Source organism: Rhipicephalus microplus, chromosome 9, assembly GCF_043290135.1.
Source record: "Rhipicephalus microplus isolate Deutch F79 chromosome 9, USDA_Rmic, whole genome shotgun sequence".
Classification (NCBI taxonomy): domain Eukaryota; kingdom Metazoa; phylum Arthropoda; class Arachnida; order Ixodida; family Ixodidae; genus Rhipicephalus; species Rhipicephalus microplus.
This window is the reverse complement of record NC_134708.1, coordinates 9,329,133-9,351,331: the sequence shown is the minus strand read 5'-3', so window position 1 is coordinate 9,351,331 and position 22,199 is coordinate 9,329,133. Positions and strand designations below refer to the sequence as shown.

Genomic DNA, 22,199 nt, shown 5'->3' with positions numbered 1-22,199 from the left:
ATTATTCTGAAACTATACTATAGCCGCTAAAATATACCACGAAAAAACATTGCACTTGTTCTGCATGGATTTGTCAGATTTCCGGGTAAACGGCTACATAACGTTCCAGTGACTGTATTTATAGCACTTCATATTTGTAAATACCGGCTCCTTCGCTGGCGGAGACGCTATGGGGAATGTTCCTCCAAAATGGCAACCGCACCACTGTTTTCAGCAACAATTAGGTCGTGGTAATCTACTTCGATACTTTCACACGTAGTCGTTAGCAAATACGCCCCCCCCCCCCTAATCGACACGATCTACTCCACCCGAAGTCCTTTAAAATATCATCAAGCGTTGTAAATGTTCTTTTCATTCCACATACTTACAGCAGTTCGCCACTTGTTCAAATGCCACCGTTACCTCAAGATCACCATCAGCAAGGGGTGTGATACCAAATAAATTCTCTGAACTGAAATAAATCGCTGCAAAATACGCCTAAAGTTTGCATCACCAACTATACTCACCGCTAACTAATCATGTTAATTGGCCGCGTCCTAGGGCAATACTGTTTTTACTCACTCACCCACTCACTCACCCATTATTTCAAAACATCACGTGTTTGAAGCCAACACGCCCCGCCGCGGTGGTCTAGTGACTAAGGTACTCACATGCTGACCCGCAGGTCGCGGGATCGAATCCCGGCTGCGGTGGCTGCATTTCCGATGGAGGCGGAAATGTCGTAGGCCCGTGTGCTCAGATTTGGCTGCACGTTAAAGAACCCCAGGCGGTCGAAATTTCCGGAGCCCTCCTCCACTACAGAGTCTCTCATAATCATAGGGTGGTTTTGGGACGTTAAACCCCACAAATCAATCAATCATCGAAACCAACACGACGCCGAAGCGTTTATACGCGGGATGGGAAAGCAAGTTCGCGATGACGGCCGCTGTCATTTACAGCGACCTATACATCTAACACGCCACGTGGACAAACTCCCAAGCAAAGGCAACGAGAACGCCGCGAATGGTGTCGCAACAACCGCGCTCAGGTGACAACAATGCAGCGTGGAAGCTTGGGCAAGTTGGTAGGACATAACTGAATGCAGGAACGGCGCAACCTAGAAGTGGTTACTTCGTAACTACGGAAGCGAAAAAAACAAGGACAGAAAAGAGCGCTGACTTTCAACAAAGATTTAATGCCGGAGTGGTGTACATATATAGGCGAAAAACGAGAAAAATGGGCATGCGTAGAAGGGTGCAGGAACAACTACTGCGATACAATGTCAGCAAAACTCTTGTCTCTTGTTGAATGGGCTGAAAAAACAAATACACGTGTAACTTAAAAAAAGATCGAGGTACGCAATCTCCTTTTGCAACAACGCAACCGATGGGCAACTTACACATTTACCGTCAAACTTGTTATTTGATAGGCTTCAAGTTGCCCATCGGTTGCGTTGTTGCAAAAGGAGATTGCGTACCTCGATCTTTTTTTAAGTTACACGTGTATTTGTTTTTTCAGCCCATTCAACAAGAGACAAGAGTTTTGCTGACATTGTATCGCAGTAGTTGTTCCTGCACCCTTCTACGCATGCCCATTTTTCTCGTTTTTCGCCTACATATGTACACCACTCCGGCATTAAACCTTTGTTGAAAGTCAGCGCTCTTTTCCGTCCTTGTTTTTTTCGCTTCCGTAGTTACGAAGTAACTACTTCTAGGTTGCGCTGTTCCTGCATTCAGTTATGACAACAATGCGCTCAGCGTCACAGAAAATGTGCGCGCGTGGCGACAGGAGGCGATGTATAGTTAGACGTGACGCAACGCCTGTAACGCAAGACGAGCCACCGGCGGCTTCAAGGCGATGCTCGCTGCGGTAGCAGCGTACGTGTATTCCCAACGAACTCGGTACACGGGCCCTCTGCAGGAACTGCTGGAGCTTCTCCGAAAAAAAAAATGACCGGTAATCTCGTAAATTGGGACGTTATATAGGAGGGGGAAAAAACGATTCGTCTCGTTATTATTAAATTATCCTTCCACAACACCAAAAGCACCACTCTTGCCAAAAGAATGCGCCTGGTCAGCGAGAAAATAAAATAAAGGGAATAAATGTTTTTGATAAAACAGAAAAAAACTAGCTCCGTTTCAGTAACGCCTATGAAACAGCGAAGCTGGTATAGCGCTCCCAGCGTCAGGCTGACGCATTGCAACCTTTCACAAGACTTCCAGATATGTTATAACACTGCTCTTTATCAAAATATTGACCATACTACTCAGGTCAATACACTGCATGTTTACAATGAAGCCTTCGCTTAAGACGATCCGATGTGGTGTATCTCTGCTTTTTTTTTATCAGATACTCTTTGTTAAACGCTGAGGTGGTAGTACAGCCGCCACAATTTATAACCCCGAAGTATCACGGGAAAGTGGTGCAACTATGATAACGCGCTCGCCATTTGTTGGTGTCGACATCATCCTCTTAGGGACGAAGCTCCTCTTAGTCTAACCTTGTCATGCGTCACGCGTGACAGAGAGAAAAGGGAGACGAGAAAGAAGGCAGTACCTCCCGCACAACTGTATATAATAGACGGCGCTGTCTCATAGAAGTACATACAAACTGAAGTTGAGTGAGGATACTCTAGATGGCGCTGTACCGCTACTCTCCAATTGGCTGCGGCACGGGCTGCGCCTGGGTACGCGGACAACGAAAGCCGCTCTCAAGTCTCCTGGACAGTCGCCGTACGTGGCGGATCGTTGGTGGGCTATGGACGAAGCAGAGTCGAGGCCGCGTTGAAGACGCTTGCGTTCGGCTTCCTTGGCTCGCGTCTCGTCGGTGTTACCTGCGTGCCGTCTGCATTCTCGAACGCGATCAGACGCATTCACGGACGGACGGACGCTTCGCCCCACTCATCATCATTCACTCTGTGGATATGCTGCGATTTTTTTGTGGGAGTTGCGTGCAGTGGGATTTTCCGCAATTTCTGTGACACATACACGTGTATGATAATAACAATTACCTAATGGGCCACACATACTTCTGTGGTACATACTAGTCAGCAGAGGCATCCACAGAGCTAGCTTTCGAGGGGGGGGGGGCGATGGTTCGTCGCAGAGCGCCCCCTTTCTATTATGTCAATGTATGGGGCTAACTTTGCACCTCACACTTTGGTGAGTAGGGAAGAGAGGGCGTTCTGTATTTCATTAGAAAATAGAACTAATACTTTGACTCCACTTAAGCACAGAAATTAAGGTGTTAACTTCATGTAAACAAATGAATCGAAGAGACACTAAACCACGTGTTTACATGACGTAGAGAACGATCACGATTTGATTTGGCCTCCCAAGTCTGTCACCTTCGACGAACGAACTTAAAAAAAAAAGAACGATAAGGGGCTTACGTGATACGCATCACGTACTCCACTGCACCCACCAATTGTGTTGCGAGCACGGTTCCAAAATGACAGGTCATCTCCGCTGCAACGCGCCATCCACGAGAACAAGGCGCGCGTCACACCTCGTCCTCTGAGAACAGCGCCCATTCGAAGGACAGCGCCCGTGCGATAGCTCTGCTACCCAAACAACGAGAGACGTTCAACCTGTTCCGGCAGTTTCCCAATGCGCAAACGTGCCCTTCGACGCGTACCTTTAGCAAAGTTCAATTCGGTGTCTTTAAAATGTGCTCGGAGGGTCACTAACATTACAGTGCCGCGAAAGAAAGATATAGAGGGGTGGCTAAAGCTAGAGCCTTTAAACTTTGAAGACAAATGGTGATTGTTGAGTTTTAAAGCCCCAAAACCACCACGTGATTGTGAGGGACGGGAGGGCTTCGGAAATCATTTAACGTACACACGGACCCCTATCATATCATTTCCATCGACATTCGGCCACCGCGGCTATGATTTGACTCCGTGACCTTTAGGTCAGCAGTCGAACACCATAACGATTGTCGTTAGGTGCATTGGGGTGAAACCCCAAGTTAAGGGCGTGAAATACCCCCTACGTAGCGTTCTGAATGGGTGAAAAGGTATGCCAAGATCCCATACAAAGATTTAGGTACACGTTAAAGAAACTCAGGCGGCCTAAATTAGGCCAGAGTCCTTCACTACACTTTAAGAAGAAATTTAAAAAAGGAATTTCATGTAACACTTTAAAAGAAGTCTTGCCATAATAGCTCTTTTTAAAGAGTTCCACGACTCCTATACAACAGCATACTGATATCCAGAGGGAGATAACGTGTCCCTTTAAGCAGAGTCAAATGCGTAATACCTTATTAAGTCAGGACTCCCCCTCCCCAAATAACTCAAATTGTTATTTATTTTTGAGATGCCTTAAATGGCATCGTGGTTTCCACACGTAAAACCTCGTCGGTTATAAATTATTATTTCTACAAAGAGCATAGAACGACATAAAACGTGTTTGCATCGGTTCTTCGCGGCAATCGATCGCAGGGACACGACTGTTTTTTTGTTGTTGTTGTTGTTTGAGCTCGTTGCTTTTGCACGCGTCCACGGCACGAAAGATAATCACACGGATGATCGCACGGAACAGCGCAGCGGTCGCCGCAGCTGCTGAGATCGCTTCCTCGGGGGACGTGCACGTTGATCTGTTTGCACCAGTGCGTGCAGGATTCGAAGACAGCTGCGGTAGCCCAACCAGCCAATCGCGATGCTCCCCTGTGACGTCGAATCGCTACGTGCCGGGTCGGCGGGAAAAATAAGGACAGGATTAAAAAAAAAATAGGGAAAAAAAGAGCGGTCTCCAGGGAGACTGTCAGAGGCTCTGCGCGAGAATATATGGTATCATACTTTTTTTACTAGGCTATACAATATTACATGGAAATTTACAGCGCCTAATAGTACTCTAAATCGTTACCTCATTTTTTCTAAACACATGAAGCACTGCGCAAGACTACGATGTGCTCCAAACACGCCACTCTACAGGGGCGCCAAACATACTTATTAAATTATGCTATTCCATTCCAATACACGCCGGTAGCAAGCTATATCTTTTCGCCCACTTTTGATGATTGATATGCGGGGCTTAACGTCCCAAAACCACCATACGATTATGAGAGACGCCGTAGTGGAAGGCTCCGGAAATTTCGACCACCTGGTGCTCGTTAACGTGCACCCAAATCTGAGCACACGGGCCTACAAGATTTCCGCCTCCATCGGAAATGCAGCCGCCGCAGCCGGAATTCGAACCCGTGCCCTGCGGGTCGGCAGCGGAGTACCTTAGCCACTAGACCACCAGGGAGGGGCTTTTCGCCCACTTTTGTTTCTTCACATTTACATTACAATTACTTCCCATAACATCCCCTATACTTTCCTTCACATCACTGTCTGTTAGTTCTTATGAATATTGTGTCCAACAAGGAAAAACGAGCCTTTAAATATATACTTTCCCACGCACTAAAATATATATATATAAATATATATATATATATATATATATATATATATATATATATATATATATATATATATATATATATATATATATATATATATATATATATATATATATATATATATATATATATATATATATATCAAAAAGACACACAACTTAGCAGCTGTCTCAATTTCATTGTTTAACGGTTTCGACCAATGGAGCGGTCTTCGTCAGCAGGGCTAGCTTTGCATGTGTATATTTACGGAGCACCACCTTTCAAAGTTGCTACAGCGGTCAATCTCGCGCTAACATCGCCGCGAGGTGCAATTCCACGACGCTTCGTTCTCTTTCGGCAGCCGGGTATTCTGTTACTTTTTTTGTTGTCGTCGTTTCACTTTGCGGAAGCGCCTTGGTATTGACAGCAGCCGCGAGAAAGAGAGCGCACTTAAGAAGAGGGCGCCTCCAGTCGTGCGACGAAGAGTGATGACCGCTTTCATTGCGGAAGCTTCCGAAACCGTGCCTTCGCGTCGTTCCACACACACATACAAGAAAGCAAGCAGGCAAGCAATAACTGAGCAAGCACATGGGAGAAGCAATACGGTACGCCACGTGTACCGTATGCGCCCTTGCATTAGTCCCATGACTTCGCTTGCCCGATAGAAATATTCGTAATGAATTGACTCGCCACGACGTTAAGGGCCAAACCACATAAGCGCGAAAATGCACGCGACAGCGACGAGCGATGCGACGAAACAGGGCGTTCGCGCGACGTGTCGCGTGCTCGTTTTCGCGCGATCGCTCGGTTCTCCAGATTTGAAAACCGTCGCTCATCGCCCGGAAGTGCTGGGCTCAAGCAGCCAATAGCGAAAAACCGGAAAAGACAAACACTACATAGGTGCACGTGACCCTGACCGATTCACGTATGCGCAACAAGAAATAACGCAATGTTTATTACGCATGTGCATATAAAAAAGTGCTGCAAGGCAATAATAAACACTTTCCGTTTCATTACACAACAATATATCTTATTTTTAAATTGCATACCGCTCGCTACGCGGTTTTCTTGGTGCGAGTTGACGGCCTCATGCCAGCAACAGTGGAATCCGCTCGCCGAAGCCGTCGCGTGAATGAGGTTTGCCTGCGCTAGCGACTGATCGCGCGACGCCGATCTACGTCGCGTCGCTCGTCGCTGTCGCGTGCATTTTCGCGCTTATGAGGTTTGGGCTTAAAGCATTAAAGGACCCAGTGCAAGATGTTTTCACTGTACACTAGTTTACACGTTCAAGGGAGCTTTGCGTATCTCTAGATAACACCCTAAAATAAAGGTGTTTCGACAAACAAAAACACGAATGTCGCGGATGTCTTGAAACACCAAAACACACATGACATGGGTGTTTCGGTTTGTCAAGACACTTCCATCGTAGAGTGTTTGTTATATACACGCAAAGCACCCTTCAGGGTGAACACTGGCTTACAATGCGGAATAGGGGCCAATTAACTGATCAGTCGACTCACTAACACTTGCGTCTCTCATAATCATATGGTGGTTTTGTTTGGGACGTTAAACCCCACAAATCAATCACTCACTAACACTCGGATCGAGCAGTGAGTTTCAGTCTGAGCGAGTACTTGTCTCTAGAATTCTGGCGAGTGAGCCAGAGTCCAGCTGAAGAAGAGTTTTAGCGAGTCCGCGTGAGTCCGTCCGGTTGAGGAATACTTTGGAGAGTCTGAATCCGAGTGAGCCCTACGCGCAAGATATATTGCTAGAGTGAGTCCCTTCCCTAGTGCAGGGTAGCAAACCGGATGTGCGTCTGGTTAACCTCCCTGCCTTTCCTTGCATCTTTCTCTCTCTCTAGAGTGAGTCTGAGTGAGCTACAAATTTTTAGGCTGGCCTACGAAAGTGAAAAGTTTCGGTTATCTACCGTTTTGAAACCAAAAACCCACCACAGAACATATAACTTACAATTTTTAAAATATGTAGTAACAAAATAAAATTGCGTATCTATTCTCTCTGCGTTATATACATTTTTTGTCTCTGTTTATTTCTATTTTTTTATTTCTTTCCTCCTTCATCTTTCTATTTCCTCTCTCTCTTTCCATTCTTCTCACTCAATTTTCCGCTTGCCACTTCTGTTCTCTCTCTCTCTCTGTCTATATTATTCTTTGATTTTGTCTTTCTTTTTCTTCGTGTATTTATATATCTCTATTTCTCTGGATTTTCTTTCTGGATTTTTCTGGATTTCTTTTTCTGGATTGGAGGCCGCAGTGTCCCAAGGGATCCCCGCTGACCTCCTCTACGCAGCGTAACCGACCTCTCGGCCAATCCCCTCTTTTGGGAGTAATAAAGTTTTGATCATCATCATCTCTCTTTGTCGTTCTTTATGTGTGATGCATTACTCGCCCTCTCACTTTATTTTAATACTATACCATACTATACTACACAAGGCTACGCTAATGTTCTGTCAGCGAGCCTGGACAACCGAGTAGTTACGACGCTCGATTTCGGATCGTGGGCATGCGGATTCGAATACCGCCGCCTCGTGAGAGCTTTCTAGGGGCGAAGCTCCTTATGGCGTGGCTTGTGCGTCCCTCGTAGTACGTAACCACCAGCGGCACATAACCGAAATAGAGGTCCTTACGATTTTGACCTCCAAGGTGGTTTCAGTGAGATTTTTTCTGTGCGTTGTTGAACAATAAAAGATAGTGCTCAATGCACATGTTAATGGCTGCTAAGAGGGAATGAGAGACAGGAGCATTCGGCCTTTAGGTAACGCGCACGCTGCGATCCCCATTCGCAGCTATTGGCATGTACATTGAGCACGATCTGACAAGAAAGGGTTGCTACGTTATACTCGCTATTTTATACGTTAAAATAGGGGTTGATAAAACTATACATACGAGATGCCCTGTAAATGAGACATCTCACATGAAGGACAAAATCACTCCCTGGAGCATGCCTCTTACAAAGGAATTTAACTGTATTTTTCAAGGCCTTCAACAAGTGGTCCCCACCCTCCCAACCTCGAGAAAAATTCTTGGCTACGGGCCTATACTGTGCGCGCGTCTATGCGGTATACACCAGCGAAGAAACGGAAGCCACGCAAGTCGAAATGTCAGGAGGTATACGGGATGCAAAGGCCACAACGACGCAGCGGAAGATCCCGAGAAAGGAAGCCCGGTTGATTTACATGCGTCAAGGCTGCGCTGGCTGTGCATACATACGGCTGTCTGCTGCATATACGTTGGTTTGCGGATAAGGAGTGAATGTCAAGGGTGCGTAGGTAATGCACTATAACCACCCAGGCTTGTACCACTTGCATGCACTGTCCGTGGACGGTATATCTAAGCTATACACGCAAGCATTCATCATCATCATCATCAGCCTGACTACGTCCACTGCAGGACAAAGGCCTCTCTCATGTTCCGCCAGTTAACCCGGTCCTGTGCTTGCTGCTGCCAATTTATACTCGCAAACTTCTTAATCTCATCTGCCCACCTAACCTTCTGTCTCCCCCTAACCCGCTTCCCTTCTTTGGGAATCAAGTCAGTTACCCTTAATGACCAGCTGTTATCCTGTCTACGCGCTAAGTGCCCGGCCCATGTCCATTTCTTCTTCTTGATTTCGCAATCACGCAATCACGCAAGCATTCGTGATTAGGCAATTAGAAGGAAGAGGCTCAATGCAAGGGTTACGGATTCGGTGTCCAACAGCGGCATGGTGTTACTTTTTTTATCATTTTCCTGTATTTAGCTACAGCTACGCATCGAATAGAAACTAGGCATTTATTTGACATATGCTCTCTTTAGTTTATCCGTTCTATTATCTGTTACGGTGCGCACCGCACATGAGCGGCGTACGGCAGCATGCCAGCACGACCACCGCAACGCCTATACTTTGTTGATAGCGCCTGCACTGCGCTTCGCCAGCGCTCTCAAGTACCACTGTTTGCAGTGTTTGATGCGTGAAGAACTTCATCAGCGCTACAGGTTATGAAAATTCTGAATTTTCACCACGTTTTTTTTCCGCTACCAATCCATGATGAGACACTCTGACCAGAAAGCTTTCTGTTGCACTAAAGAAAGCCGGCAACATAACAATTGGTTGTCAGTGCCATTAAATTTTATGCCTTTACACATTAACTTAGCGCTGTAGGAAGTGCAAAGCATCGACTTGGCTGGCCTTCGGTACACCGGCGTTCCCAACGGGCAGCCTGCTCAGCCTTCGTGGCAGGAAAGAAAGCCTGCATTCATGATATATAGTGGCACCCCCTCCTAGCTCTATTTCCCACCTCCTCACTCTCAATTCTATTTCCTAGACTTTGCCTCTCCCTCACTTCCCGCCTCCCAAACTTCACTACCTTTTCCCGTCCCTTGCTACGCTATACTACTCATGCCTACTCTATATATTGTTTTGCCTGCGTGACGCCATATGTGACTACGCAATGCTTTATTTCTCCCCTCCTTCTCCTCCACTTTTCTCTTCTCCTCCTCCTTACTTCTATTCCGCGCTCTTTGCTATGTTATACTACACATGGCTATGCTATACATGGCTAGGCCTGCGTGACGCCATACATGGCTACGCCTTGACCAGTGGCGTAATTCCAGAAAAATCACTAGGGAGGACACAAATAAGATCATGGTAGCCATTTTTTTAATCCGGGTTGTATTTTTATTTACATGAGAAATAAAACTTGCTTTGAACATTTTTTTTAAGAACAAGCATAGGGTCCCAGCTCGAGCAATTGCATCGTTCTATTCAGTCTTCTTTTAACCGGTAGAGCGCCTTTCGCAATTTTCATATATAGTCTCCCACAGCTGAAGGATATTGAACACAGGTAAACACACACACACAATAAAATAATCTGCCCTTAAAAATACAAATACGTTATACCTAACTTTCAATTGTAAATTACATTTCAAAGATCAATCTTAAGGGGGAACCCTTTCAAGGACTTCATCAGCGCTTCCAGTGCGAACAGGAGGAGGGTCCAGAGCTTCTGACCCCCTACTCTGTGATTTACGCCAATGGCCACGAGATTACTATATTTCCTTCTCTCGGTCCTTTCGCTCGCCCTCACCTCTCTATATTACGCTGTATATGGCTATGCCACATATGTCTATGCTGTACAACGTTTGTCCAGCGTACCGAGCGACATGATATAGTTAGATGCCTATAATCCGGACCACTAAATACCTATGTCGTTGCTTCGTTTACCTCTTATGGGGAACGGCTTGGTTCCGTTGCTGTACTTGCGCGCAGCTGAGATGCTGTTGTTCCGTGGCTTCAGCATGGTTGCAGCGTGCAGGAAAGACAATGGGTAGCAGGTACTGGGCGGGTGTGTGGTGGTCTCAGCAGCAGCAGGCAGTGATCAGCGACGGCATGCGGTCCCCCCCTTCCTTCTTCGCGGTCCCACACAACACGGGCGGTTAGTCTGCACAGTAAGGGCAAAAACACGCATGCACGGGCCGGTTAGAAGGTTTGGTAGTCGAGGAAAACGAGTCACAGCACTACGCTCTAAAACAGGACGCGCCAACACAACACAACGCTACTCAAATCAAACAGGTCCGTACCTCAACGCATGCCAACCTGTAGGTATCATGCAGTTACAAGTTGGTTTTTTTTTTGTATTCCCCGGGGGGCGTAGCAGACTTTTTTTTTTTCAGAAGAGGGAGAAAGTGGTTCGACCATACTTTACGTATACGTTCGAGTGTGCGTTTGTATGTACGCGTGTATATGTACAAACTGGACAATTTAGAAGGGAGGGAGGATGGGGGGATCTGAACCCTGCCAACTCTTTGCGGGCTTGAGAGGCCACAAAGATTTGTGCGAATAACATACGTAACTGTGCGTTGCGGTGTCGACGTGAAGAATCCCAACACAAAAAACGTAAAAACCTTTTATTCGACTAGCAGCAGCATCGGGCAAGCATTCTGACGCTACGCTCGTCTGAGGTAGCGGAGCAACAATGACAGTCTTCCAAGTAATCACCACCGGTGACGTAATCCCTCAGTGAAGCCGCGGTGGCGCTGTCGCTCATCGGAGTCGCTGTGGAGCGAGCGGCACTGTCACGCCGGGCTAGAAAATTACGAGACGGAGACTGCACCAATCTACGCGCAGAGTGTGTCTCCACATCACCTCGATTTGGCTATGCCAGGGGTATTCACACTGCCTCACGGCCTCTCATGGAGCCCCTCGTGCAACGTATGCGGTTAATGCGGTAAAAGTTCACACGTGAAGATGTTGATACAACTACGCCGTGCGTACCAAATGTTAATTCCGGTTTTTGCGGGGCTCAACGCCACAAAGCAGCTCAGGATACGAGGGACGCAGCAGTGGAGGGCTGCGCATAATTTCGACCACCCGGGGTTATTTACCGTACACTTAAATCACAGAGTACATGGGGCCTGTAGCGTTTCCCTTAGATTGAAGAATTGATTGATTTGTGGGGTTTAACGTCCCAAAACCACCATATGATTATGAGAGACGCCGTAGTGGAGGGCTCCGGAAATTTTGACCACCTGGGGTTCTTTAACTTACATCGAAGAACGACCACCGTGGTATCGGGATCGAATCCGCGTCAGCAGCCGAGCACTCTAACCACCACGGTGGCCTTCACGTATACGCTCATGCCTTCTGAAGGCTCGAGTGTGTCACGTGTCTTATCAGGCAAAGGTCAATCTCGATCGCTTGCGATATAGACTCAAGCCACTTCAGCGCACTTCGCACTGCGCTGATAAAATGAAGGAAAGCGATTCTATCACCCTTTATTCACCAGAAACGGTTCCGTTTAGCTATCGGACGTTGCACAAGCTAGCACCAACGTTTTTTTTTTTTTTCGATAAGCTTTTAGATAAAACGCTGGCAAGGGGAATTATTCTTAATGTATCCAGCTGTGGACATGACACCTGGGGTTCTTTAACGTGCACCCAAATCTGAGCACACGGGCCTACGACATTTCCGCCTCTATCGGAAATGCAGCCGCCGCAGCCGGGATTTGATCCCGCGAACTGCGGGTCAGCAGCCGAGTACCTTATAGCCACTAGACCACCGTGGCGGGGTACATTCCCGTATTAAGCGAAAGAATACGAAATGGGCGGTGCCAGAATACTGCAGCCATAACAGTTTGAACTTGAACATGAACGCGTTCAGATGTCGGAGAACGATGCTGGAAATGCTTGAAGACCTACCAGGTGCGTTAGGAGGGCGGCCGCATTAAAACCTGTAATTGGGCGGCTTACACGATCACAGATTTGTATGCACGGCGTCCGAGATGCGCGTCCAACGCGTATTTCTCAGGGCTGAATTCGTTGCGGTGAAATGCAATCCATCCCTTTCATTTGTGTCGAAAGCTGCGAAAGCTTCGTGACGTCCAAATGGCATAGCGAAAGCACCGGAAACAGGGGGCGCACTGCCCGCCAAGATCCAGCCAATCAGAGGCCTTTCAAGTGGACAGTCTATAAGGTGGACAAATCGACAACAGCTCCCCATAATCGACGGCCAACAACATGGCGGCCGCACGTGTGGCCGGCGTAACCGGCGCTGTTTCTGCTATTGCTTCTCATGGAGCCGTCCAGTTTTCCATATGGATTTTGAACGCGTCTGCTGAAGCCATGAACCAACTAGCCCAACAACAAGCCATATACTACTTCCTACGTGCTATGACGTCTCGGTAGGAACGACGTTTGGCCGCGAACTCGGGAGAGAACAAACGTCACGGATACGGTGATACACCCTAAGACGATGCATATGTGTAGACAAACGGTCGCTGATTATTGCAATACGCATTGATGAAGAAGAACCACTTAATAGATGCCTACAACACTTCCGCCTCGCCTGGGAGTCGAACCAACGATCGCACGCTCCACCGCATAACGTCCCATTCACGGAAGCAATGCTACGCGGTCAAGTTGCCGAAAGCATTGTAGGCCCGTGTGCTCAGATTTGGGTGCACGTTAAAGAACCCCAGGTGGTCGAAATTTCCGGAGCCCTCCACTACGGCGTCTCTCATAATCATATGGTGGTTTTGGGACGTTAAACCCCACACATCAATCAAGTTGCCGAAAGCAACATTCATTCATTCATTCATTCATTTTACCTTAAAGACCCCGCAGGGGTGTTACATAAAGGGTGGGGTATACAATATAACCACTAAGTATTCCAGCGCACAAAGCGTGGTATAGCCTCGTAGATTTTCGCATTTCCCTTCTCTCGAACGGGAGGGTGCCAACTAAGCACCGGAAGATGCGGTACCCGACATGCCCGTCACGCGGACGTACGGCCCTGTCACGCCACCACGAAATTCCCCCTTACCCTCTTCCCTCGCATTGTGCGTGTCATTGCCAAGGACACACACACGGCGTAAATTTAAATGGCTCGCACAGGCACAGCATCGCTGAAACGAGCCAAGCCATCTTGTACTAGACGAGCGGCGATTTGGCATCGCGCACTGCCTTCCGCCCGCCAGGAGAGCCGGCGCCACAAGGGAGAGAGTGTTGTAGTCTGGGGTGCCAGTACACCCTCCACACCCTGCCCCGTCTGTTAAGCCGGCGCCACAAAGCACAAGGGAGAGAGGCGAGTGCGTTGTAGTCTGGGGTGCCAGTACACCCTGCCCCGTCTGTTAGCCTCTCGGTGTCCGAACCCCTTCAACACGTCAGACGAGCGAGGGCCGTTTGTCTGCGAAGTGAACGGTTGCATGTTGCTAATGGTGCAACGAACCGTCCCCCATCGGCAGCTTCCCTTCCTGATCTCCCAGAATTGTTCTGTCTTGCTTCACAGAAGCTTTCTCAGACTCAATACCTGATACTGATTGACTGAGCTTCCAGCTCTATCGTCAGTGTCGTTGGCGTAGCCGGGGGGGGGGGGGGGGGGATACCCCCTACACTCAACGATTTTGTTCATTTTGCGTGTATATATATATATATATATATATATATATAATATATATATATATATATATATATATATATATATATATATATATATATATATATATATATATATATATATATATATATATATATATATATATATATATATATATATATGTGTGTGTGTGTGTGTGTGTGAAAAAGAAGGCTTTTCGAGTGAATAAAACTGGGAAGATAAAACAGCCTTTAAAATAAAATAAGAATAATCGTCAAAAAGACTTCACGGCCTTAACCCAGCGCCCATTAAACTGCGATGGGACTGGTCCAATTGAATATGCTGCTGACCAGCCCTTCCTTACCCCCCCTTTGCATACTCTACTTTGTAAAAACGTGCATCTGTACGAGATCGTTCACACGACGGACCACATGGCGATTCGGACGACGTCACGATTCGCATACGTCACCATACGTCACCGCGTTCACGCGGACTCCCGTCAGTTCTCGCGGAGCGTGTCGTGAAATTACGGAGGCCCAAGTCACGTTTGGGGTACTAGGGAAGAAATGCCGAAATCCTTTCTTGAAACGAGGAATTCACCCCTCAGTTCGCGTGAATAATGCCAGCTGCGGAGCGGTCCGAACTACGTCACATGTCGCGTGAGTGATTCGCACGCGATCAAGTCCATCGTGGGAGTGCAGCTCGACATGACGAGAAGGTTGACATAGCCACGGCCCGATCACGTCGGTACGGTAATTTCGAACTTACCGTATACGGTAAACAGACACTGAAAACAAGCGCGATAAGACCCCTATAGCAAGGCGATAACATACGTCGCTTTATAACCTGCCCCGCCGCGGGGGTTTAGTGGCTAAGGTACTCGGCTACCGACCCGCAGGTCGCGGGTTCGAATCCCGGCTGCGGCGGCTGCATTTTCGATGGAGGCGGAAATGTTGTAGGCCCGTGTGCTCAGATTTGGGTGCACGTTAAAGAACCCCAGGTGGTCGAAATTTCCGGAGCCCTCCACTACGGCGTCTCTCATAATCATATGGTGGTTTTGGGACGTTAAACCCCACATATCAATCAATCGCTTTATAACCCATCCAGTTTTCACCACGCTGACCCAGAAACAAACACCTTCGACGAAAAAAAAAGGAAAACTAACTAATGACGTAACAAAGATCGACGACCTGTTTACAGTAAACAGGCAACGACGGCACAGACAAGCACAGTGTCGCAAGAAGCACCGCGCCTACACGCCAAACTCGGGCGCGCGGAACGAACGCTTCGCTATGCCTTTTGTTCGCAGCAGCAGCAGCAGCCCACAACACGGTGGCATGCTGCCACGCAACGTCAACGCCGCCGCGACTATACAGGAAACACGGCCGGGGCGGACGTCGCGATAGTCATCGGGCGACCTCCTTCTGCAGAGCACCAAGGGAAGAAGCCGCATCGTAACGACCAGAAATAAATGATTCCTTCCCCAAACACCGCTCTCCGCTTCGCGATGGCGTAAGTGCGAGCTCGCCAAAGGAGCGCACCGCAAAAAAGCGAGGGGAGCTTCATAGAAAACAATTACCGATCTATCGGCAATTAATTAGAGCTAGAATATATTTGTGCGTAAACGGACGAGACACAAGAAAAGACGACGGACTTCACGAGCGCTCAGGTTCTCTGAACTTAAAGGGACTGTCTGCCGCTCGGAAGATTTCTATTGCGATAGCAATTATATAAACATTCTCGACTAGATTTTGCCGCCGGCGTCGACGTGGTCGTCACCGTCATTCACCGTACATGTGCACGTATCTACATATATGAAAACGCAAGAAACAAAAATAATCCACAAAACGACTGCGGCGCGCGGAATCGAACATCCGACCTCTGAATTGTGAGTGCGAGGCGTTAGCCACTGAGCCACGAACGAGCACCTCCTTCAACGCTTAAACGGCAAGCTATTTAAATCTACCACTTACCGCTGGCGATAGGCACCTTGGGGGGGGGGGGCTATCGTGTTTTTAGATTTACCAGCGAGATGCCGCAATGAGCATGCGTTGCCAGATCGTCACGACGCGGCGGCGCCCGCTTTCATCGCCCACGCGTACTTTGCCCCGCGGAGAAGGAGGCAGGGTGGGCGATCACGCTTGCGCTCGCTTATTTCGCGGTGGGAACAATCGTACGCCTCGGGCTTTCAGGAACGGTTCTGTTGTAGTTACCGGGCGCACATAGGTCACTGCACTCGTTGCACAATCTCCGTTTGCGTAAAGGGCGCGATTTTCAGACACAGCGAAGTAACAACTGAGGCGCTTATTCACGTTCATCTGCACCTATGAATACGTGAGAAACGCGGGGCACTTTTCGATTTGCTTTCCATTCTTTACGTGACCTTCCAATTTGTAGCTATCGCGTGCATTGCTTCGCCTTAGTGGCAAAGCTGTGAATATTTTTTTTCCTGATTGCGGCGCAAATGAGATCATTCATCGCATCGGCGGCAACGAGCATGCCTTTGTCCCATAAAAAGGAATTATAATTTTAACTTAATGCTGAAAGTCAACAAATAATGACCGCCAGCGTCACCCAACAGCGATGTAGTCAACCTACTGGTAGGACAATAAATCTTTGCAGGTAGACTAATTTTTGCTTAAATACAAACATGTATAACTTGAAATTGTATTTTACGCATAAGAGGCAGCTTTGGGCTGTGCCATTAACTAATTTTTGCTTTTTTTTTCATTTTTTCTTACGCGTTTGGTTCAAAGAGGTGGCCGGTGGCACTGCCGGTGGTGTGTTCGCTTGCCTGCAAACTTCGGAGAAACGCGAGCACGGCGTTTTCGCTCGTGTAGTCGTCTTCGAAAAAAAAAAAGAGAGAGAGAGAGGGGGGGGGGGAGTTCATTGTTTTAAAAATTTGCTTTTCCTAATGAAGAACCCTGTGCACACCTATGGATACTACTGCAACTGCTGGAGTGAAAATTATACCTGGAAAGTGAAGCCAGGCCCCTGACATGGGCACAATAAAACGTTAGCAAAAAGCGAAGACAAAACAGCGTTCGCCTCACACGCCGTGCTACTCCGAATATTTGGTCAAGACCGGATGACACCCCACAGTGAAATAATCACTGCAAGGCGTAATCACTGTGGGGTGCCATCAATGTGGGGCGACACAGAGAAACCGCACGCGGATGAGGTGACTCGAGTCTTGACAAATCGACAACCACCACTGGACACCTTAATGCTCTAGACATTTAGGGACAGCTTTGAAGCGCTGGAATTTATAGGACCGAAACAAAAGGGTGGGCAGGACGATCGTGAAAAAATGAACCAACGCAACGTGAAACGTGACTTCCAGCTTGTGCCCTGTAAACGGGGGGCGGAATATCGCATTCCGTTCACGTGTGGGCGGTGCTTCGTTTGCTTGAATTCCAGACTTATACCCCTGTCACACGGGCACCCGTGAAGGCCGTTTAACTCACTCGTCTTTACGACAACGAAGACGCGGTTGGTGTCACACGGCCACCCTTACGCAAACGAAGGTGAACGGAGCATTTCGCAAAGGACGTTCAACGATCTCCCTTCGCAGCGAAACGAGGTACTCTCGTCTTCAGCAGTCTAGAGGTCAGAGAAAAATTTCGAGCACTAAGTGGCCGCAGTGAAAGAATAATACATTTTAGCATTATTAAACGTTCTTTCGTTGTAGTACTCATTCACAATGCGTGTTTGTTTACAATATTTACGCCCGCCAGAGTTCACTTACTCTCAACACCAATGCCCTACAGGCTACACACCGTGCCTCGCGAGTCGGGCCGGCCGGCGCCAGCCGATCAACGTCATTACCAGCGCAATATCGCACCAAGAGCACAAAATGTGCGCTCACGAGGCAAGGAAGCATAAGAACTTTCGTACCGGGCATGTACACAGGCAACAAAGCAACTAAAAGCACAATGTGGCCAGCGTCACTAGCAGCATTGCTACAGTTAGCAAATGCGTTTTCATTTGAAATTATTTTTAATAGTTTGTTAGTCACATACCTACTTTATAGTGCTTTTTTGTAAAAACCGCATAACGAGGATTCACAAAAAAATTAATAGGGATCAAATCAGAATACTTTTCCGAAAATCAAACAGCACCAGTTGAGCCCCCTCGCGGCAACTGTTACAACCTTGTCATCGCCGTGTGACACTGCCACAACTTCTTCTCCGTTGAACCCCCTAGGGGAGATTTACATTGACGGTGTTCAACGGAGTTTGGTGGGGGCCATGTGACAGGGGTATTAGAGAGCATCGTAAAGCTCCCTTAAAGGAATAACCTGTTCGCACTTTGCGATGCATTGCGGATGTGAAGCTAGTTTCTCCGACACTTCTCTGATTTTCAGTCATGCGAACAAATTAACAAGAGAAATTAACGAAACCTTTATGATAAAAGAGAAAAGCGACGCGTGCGTCAGCCAACCTTCAATGAGCTTGCCGGAATGTGAATGTAATCTACTGCGTAAGTTCGGCGTCCCGTCAAAAATTATTTTGTGTGGAGAGGCAGAGGTTGGCTTTTTGCAAGCAGTCTGCGCAAGAGTGTACGCATGTGTGCCATCTAGTGGGGTGTACCGTTTTTCCTTTCTTTCTGGCAATAAATTCTAGTTTCAAGTTAGCGCTCCTCCTGTCCACTCTCTCTCTTTTTTTTTTCAGTCCTTGTTTTTGGCGCTTCACAGTTGTTCCTAATGTCATACGAACTAGCCCAAGCTTCCGCGTTTCTAAATGTTCTAGACACCCGCTACGCAACCGTTTTTAAATACTGTAGTGAAAAATGAACTTATCTGCCCCGCATGGCAATCTGCACGCTTCGGAGGTGACCGGACTGCGAAGATTGCAGATGAATTTTTACACAAATCTGCCCTTTCTCTACCTGGACCTGCCCACGGCGTACAGAGACTATAGCGTCCGGGCTGTGAAGCAACACCAACACTTTTCCAGATCGCGTGGTAGCGCACAGAGAGCGACACAAACCACGTACGAAACGAATGGGAGGCACTATAGCCTGGCCCTGGAAGATCAACAACGACTAATCTCATAATACCTGGTGTTTTACGTACCAAACGCACGATATCCGGGACGCCATAGTGCAGGGCGCCGGAAATTTCGACCACCTGGTGTTCTTTACCATGCACCAACATCGCACAATAGCACAGGCCTCCGTGAAAACGTGGCCGCCATAACTGGGATCCAACACGGGACCCTCGGGTCAGTAGCCGGGCTCCGTAACCGCCACACCACCGCGGCAGACTAGTGCCCCCCAAAGAGCCCGACAGGTGGCGCTCGTGTCAATGGGGTCTTGTAATAGGGCCACCACCCTGGCGGCAAACTCCGTTTTAGGTGCGTGGCGCTCCAGGGTCCACGATTTTTGAAGCAAGGTGTGGGAGCGGGCCAGTTCGTATAGCATGACTTAAACACCTGAAGCGCAAAAAGGTAACAACGGACTAAGAAAACAACGAGGACAAGCGCTACTTCCAACTAAAGTTTTATTGCAAAGCACAAAAGTATACACCTGTCACATGACATCACAATCAAATTATTCAATTAGTGCATTGATTAATTTGATTGTGATGTCATGTCACAGGTATATACTCTTGTGCTTTGCAATAAAACTTTAGTTGGAAGTAGCGCTTGTCATCGTTTTCTTAGTCCGTTGTTATCTTTCTGCGCTTCAGGTGTTTAAGCCACGATTTTTGCCGTCCATCCAAGACTCATGTCGCATGGTCACGTAGTGGTCAATACGGGCCTAAAACGGGCTAAGGCTAACGATGCTCAAACCTAGTGCAAATTAACTAACGTGGCCTAAAAATTACAAACTACAAAACTAACTAGGAATTAAACACAATAATTTACCTAAAATCACGCAAAACGCTTCCGATTCATCCGGCTAGTACCCACGACGCGCGAGAGAGGGCACCACCAACTAGGCAAGCGAGCGATTGCGAGAAAGAGTCGCAGGTTTCGTGGTAGGAGAGTTACACTAAGCGTACATTTTAAAGCTACACAACCTACAGAAGAACCGATGCTCACGCCGGATCTTTTTTCGCCGTCATATTCCCTGCGGACCTCTGGGGCAGTAGTCTGTCCTGATTGCGGGTATATAATGAAGTTTTTCTACCACTGCTACAACTACAACCTACTTGGACATCATTAATGCATTTATTTTGTGACTCATTGCTATAGGCAACATTCACAGTTTGTCAGGATACCACACATTTTGCTTGCGCAATGCTGCTTTCAACGTCGCTGCAAAGCACCTCACCCCGCAACAGACAGCTACGCCCATTCAAGCATCGCACGTCAACCGCAAGCAGTATACACAGCGGCTACAGGGGACAAACAAGGAGCGCCTTTCACGACTGTTCTGTGCATTTGCTGGGTCGTTAGAGACCTTAGATGGTTTAAAGGTACGTCCATCATCATGCAGACCGCTCGCAAGTTTGCAGCAGGACGCAGGTACATACAGCTGCAAACCACGTAGGCGGTATAGGCAAAACTTTTCCTCTCAGAACGAAGCACGGCGAAATCCCACGATAGTAAACAAAACAAAAAAACTGCGTAAACAAACATAAACACGATTATGAAATGAGAGAAAGTAAAAGAGAGGGGAGGGGGATAAATGGCGACGTATAGGTACTTCAGAAATAAATCGATAGTTTAGACGCAGCTGGGGGTTGCAAGGAGAGTGTTGGAGGTTCTGCAGCATGAATGATCTGTCCAGTGTATAATTCGGTGCAGTAGTTACAATAACCTCCCCGTCTTATTTTCTGGCGGGAATCAGCAAGCACCGGCCAATCGCTGAAACAAAAACAGGAAAATGAAGTTTCGGCCCCGCTAAAGTGGCAAGGACCAATCGTTGAAATAAAAACAGAAAAATGACGTTCCGGCATCCCCGTAGTCTTGTTTCAACGATGGGTCGGTGCTTGCTATTTCCCGCCATAAATGTTCCTGACCAGACGGGTTTTCGTTTAATCCCGCGCACTTCATCTTATTTTCTACAACGACACTGCACTGGAATAATATTCAACCTGATATTCTCAACTTCCGCATTTTGAAATTCGCAAATAAAAATAAACCTGAATAGCTATGGCTTTTCTTTTATTATTAAATTCATAAAGAGGCTGGTGCTACTGCGTGTCGTAATCAAAACTTCGACATTTCGCACGCACTCTCCTAATGTTAATTATGAAATGTCGGCTGTTCAGTTTAATATGGACCTTCTTTCCAAGAAGGCACTGAAGAAGACTACCCAGGCAGTGGCTCTGAGGTCAAACTAAAAGAAAAATTCAGCCTCTTTTAAAGACCGGCTGGCGACTGCGTCTGTTTTTGTTCGAAGTAAGTTTTAGCATATTTAATAAAATTCAAATGCTCCTGACACCGTTCTCACCATTCTTTTTGTTGTTGTTTTGAAGGTGGGTTTGCTCAGCCGTACAAATGTCCTACATGCAGACACAGCTGTGAGCAAGTGTGAATATCAGGAAATGCTAGGACATTTTATTTCGATGGTAAAGTCAATTTTTCCGCGGCGCGTCTGCCCACATAGACCACAGCTTGATGTGAGACTCCAGTACTTGTCAGTGGTGACTTAACGCAGCAATCTCACCCAGCCGTGGTGGTCTAGTGGCTAAGGTACTCGGCTGCTCACCCACAGGTCGCGGGATCGAATCCCGGCTGCATTTTCGATGGAGGTTAAAATGCTGTAGGCCCGTGTACTCAGATTTGGGTGCACGTTAAAGAACCCCAGGTGGTAGAAATTACTAGAGCCCTCCACTACGGCGTCTCATAATCATATGGTGGTTTTGTGACGTTAAACCCCACGTATCAATCAATCAATTCGCGCAGCAATCTCGATAGTTTTGATGACGTCAGGTACCAAACGTCAATATGACGATATATAGTGACGTTTGTGCGTCACCTACGGACGCTAGGTGCGGAGCGGCCGTAGAAACGTCA

At 47.5% G+C, this 22,199-nt stretch overlaps 1 protein-coding gene across 2 annotated transcripts in view; it reads right to left on the bottom strand.

Moving 5' to 3' along the window:
• Positions 1-22,199, bottom strand: part of Pfrx (6-phosphofructo-2-kinase/fructose-2,6-biphosphatase) — a 127,498-nt gene that overhangs the window by 101,977 nt on the left and 3,322 nt on the right. The window contains exon 2 of one of the 2 annotated variants that reach the window (XM_037415445.2): positions 10,582-10,798. The exons of the other annotated variant lie outside the window; for it this stretch is intronic. Within the exon in view, the coding sequence (XP_037271342.1) occupies positions 10,582-10,657 (76 nt within the window). The 5' untranslated portion in view covers positions 10,658-10,798. The remainder of the gene's footprint in view (positions 1-10,581; positions 10,799-22,199) is intronic. 2 annotated transcript variants of the gene reach the window in all.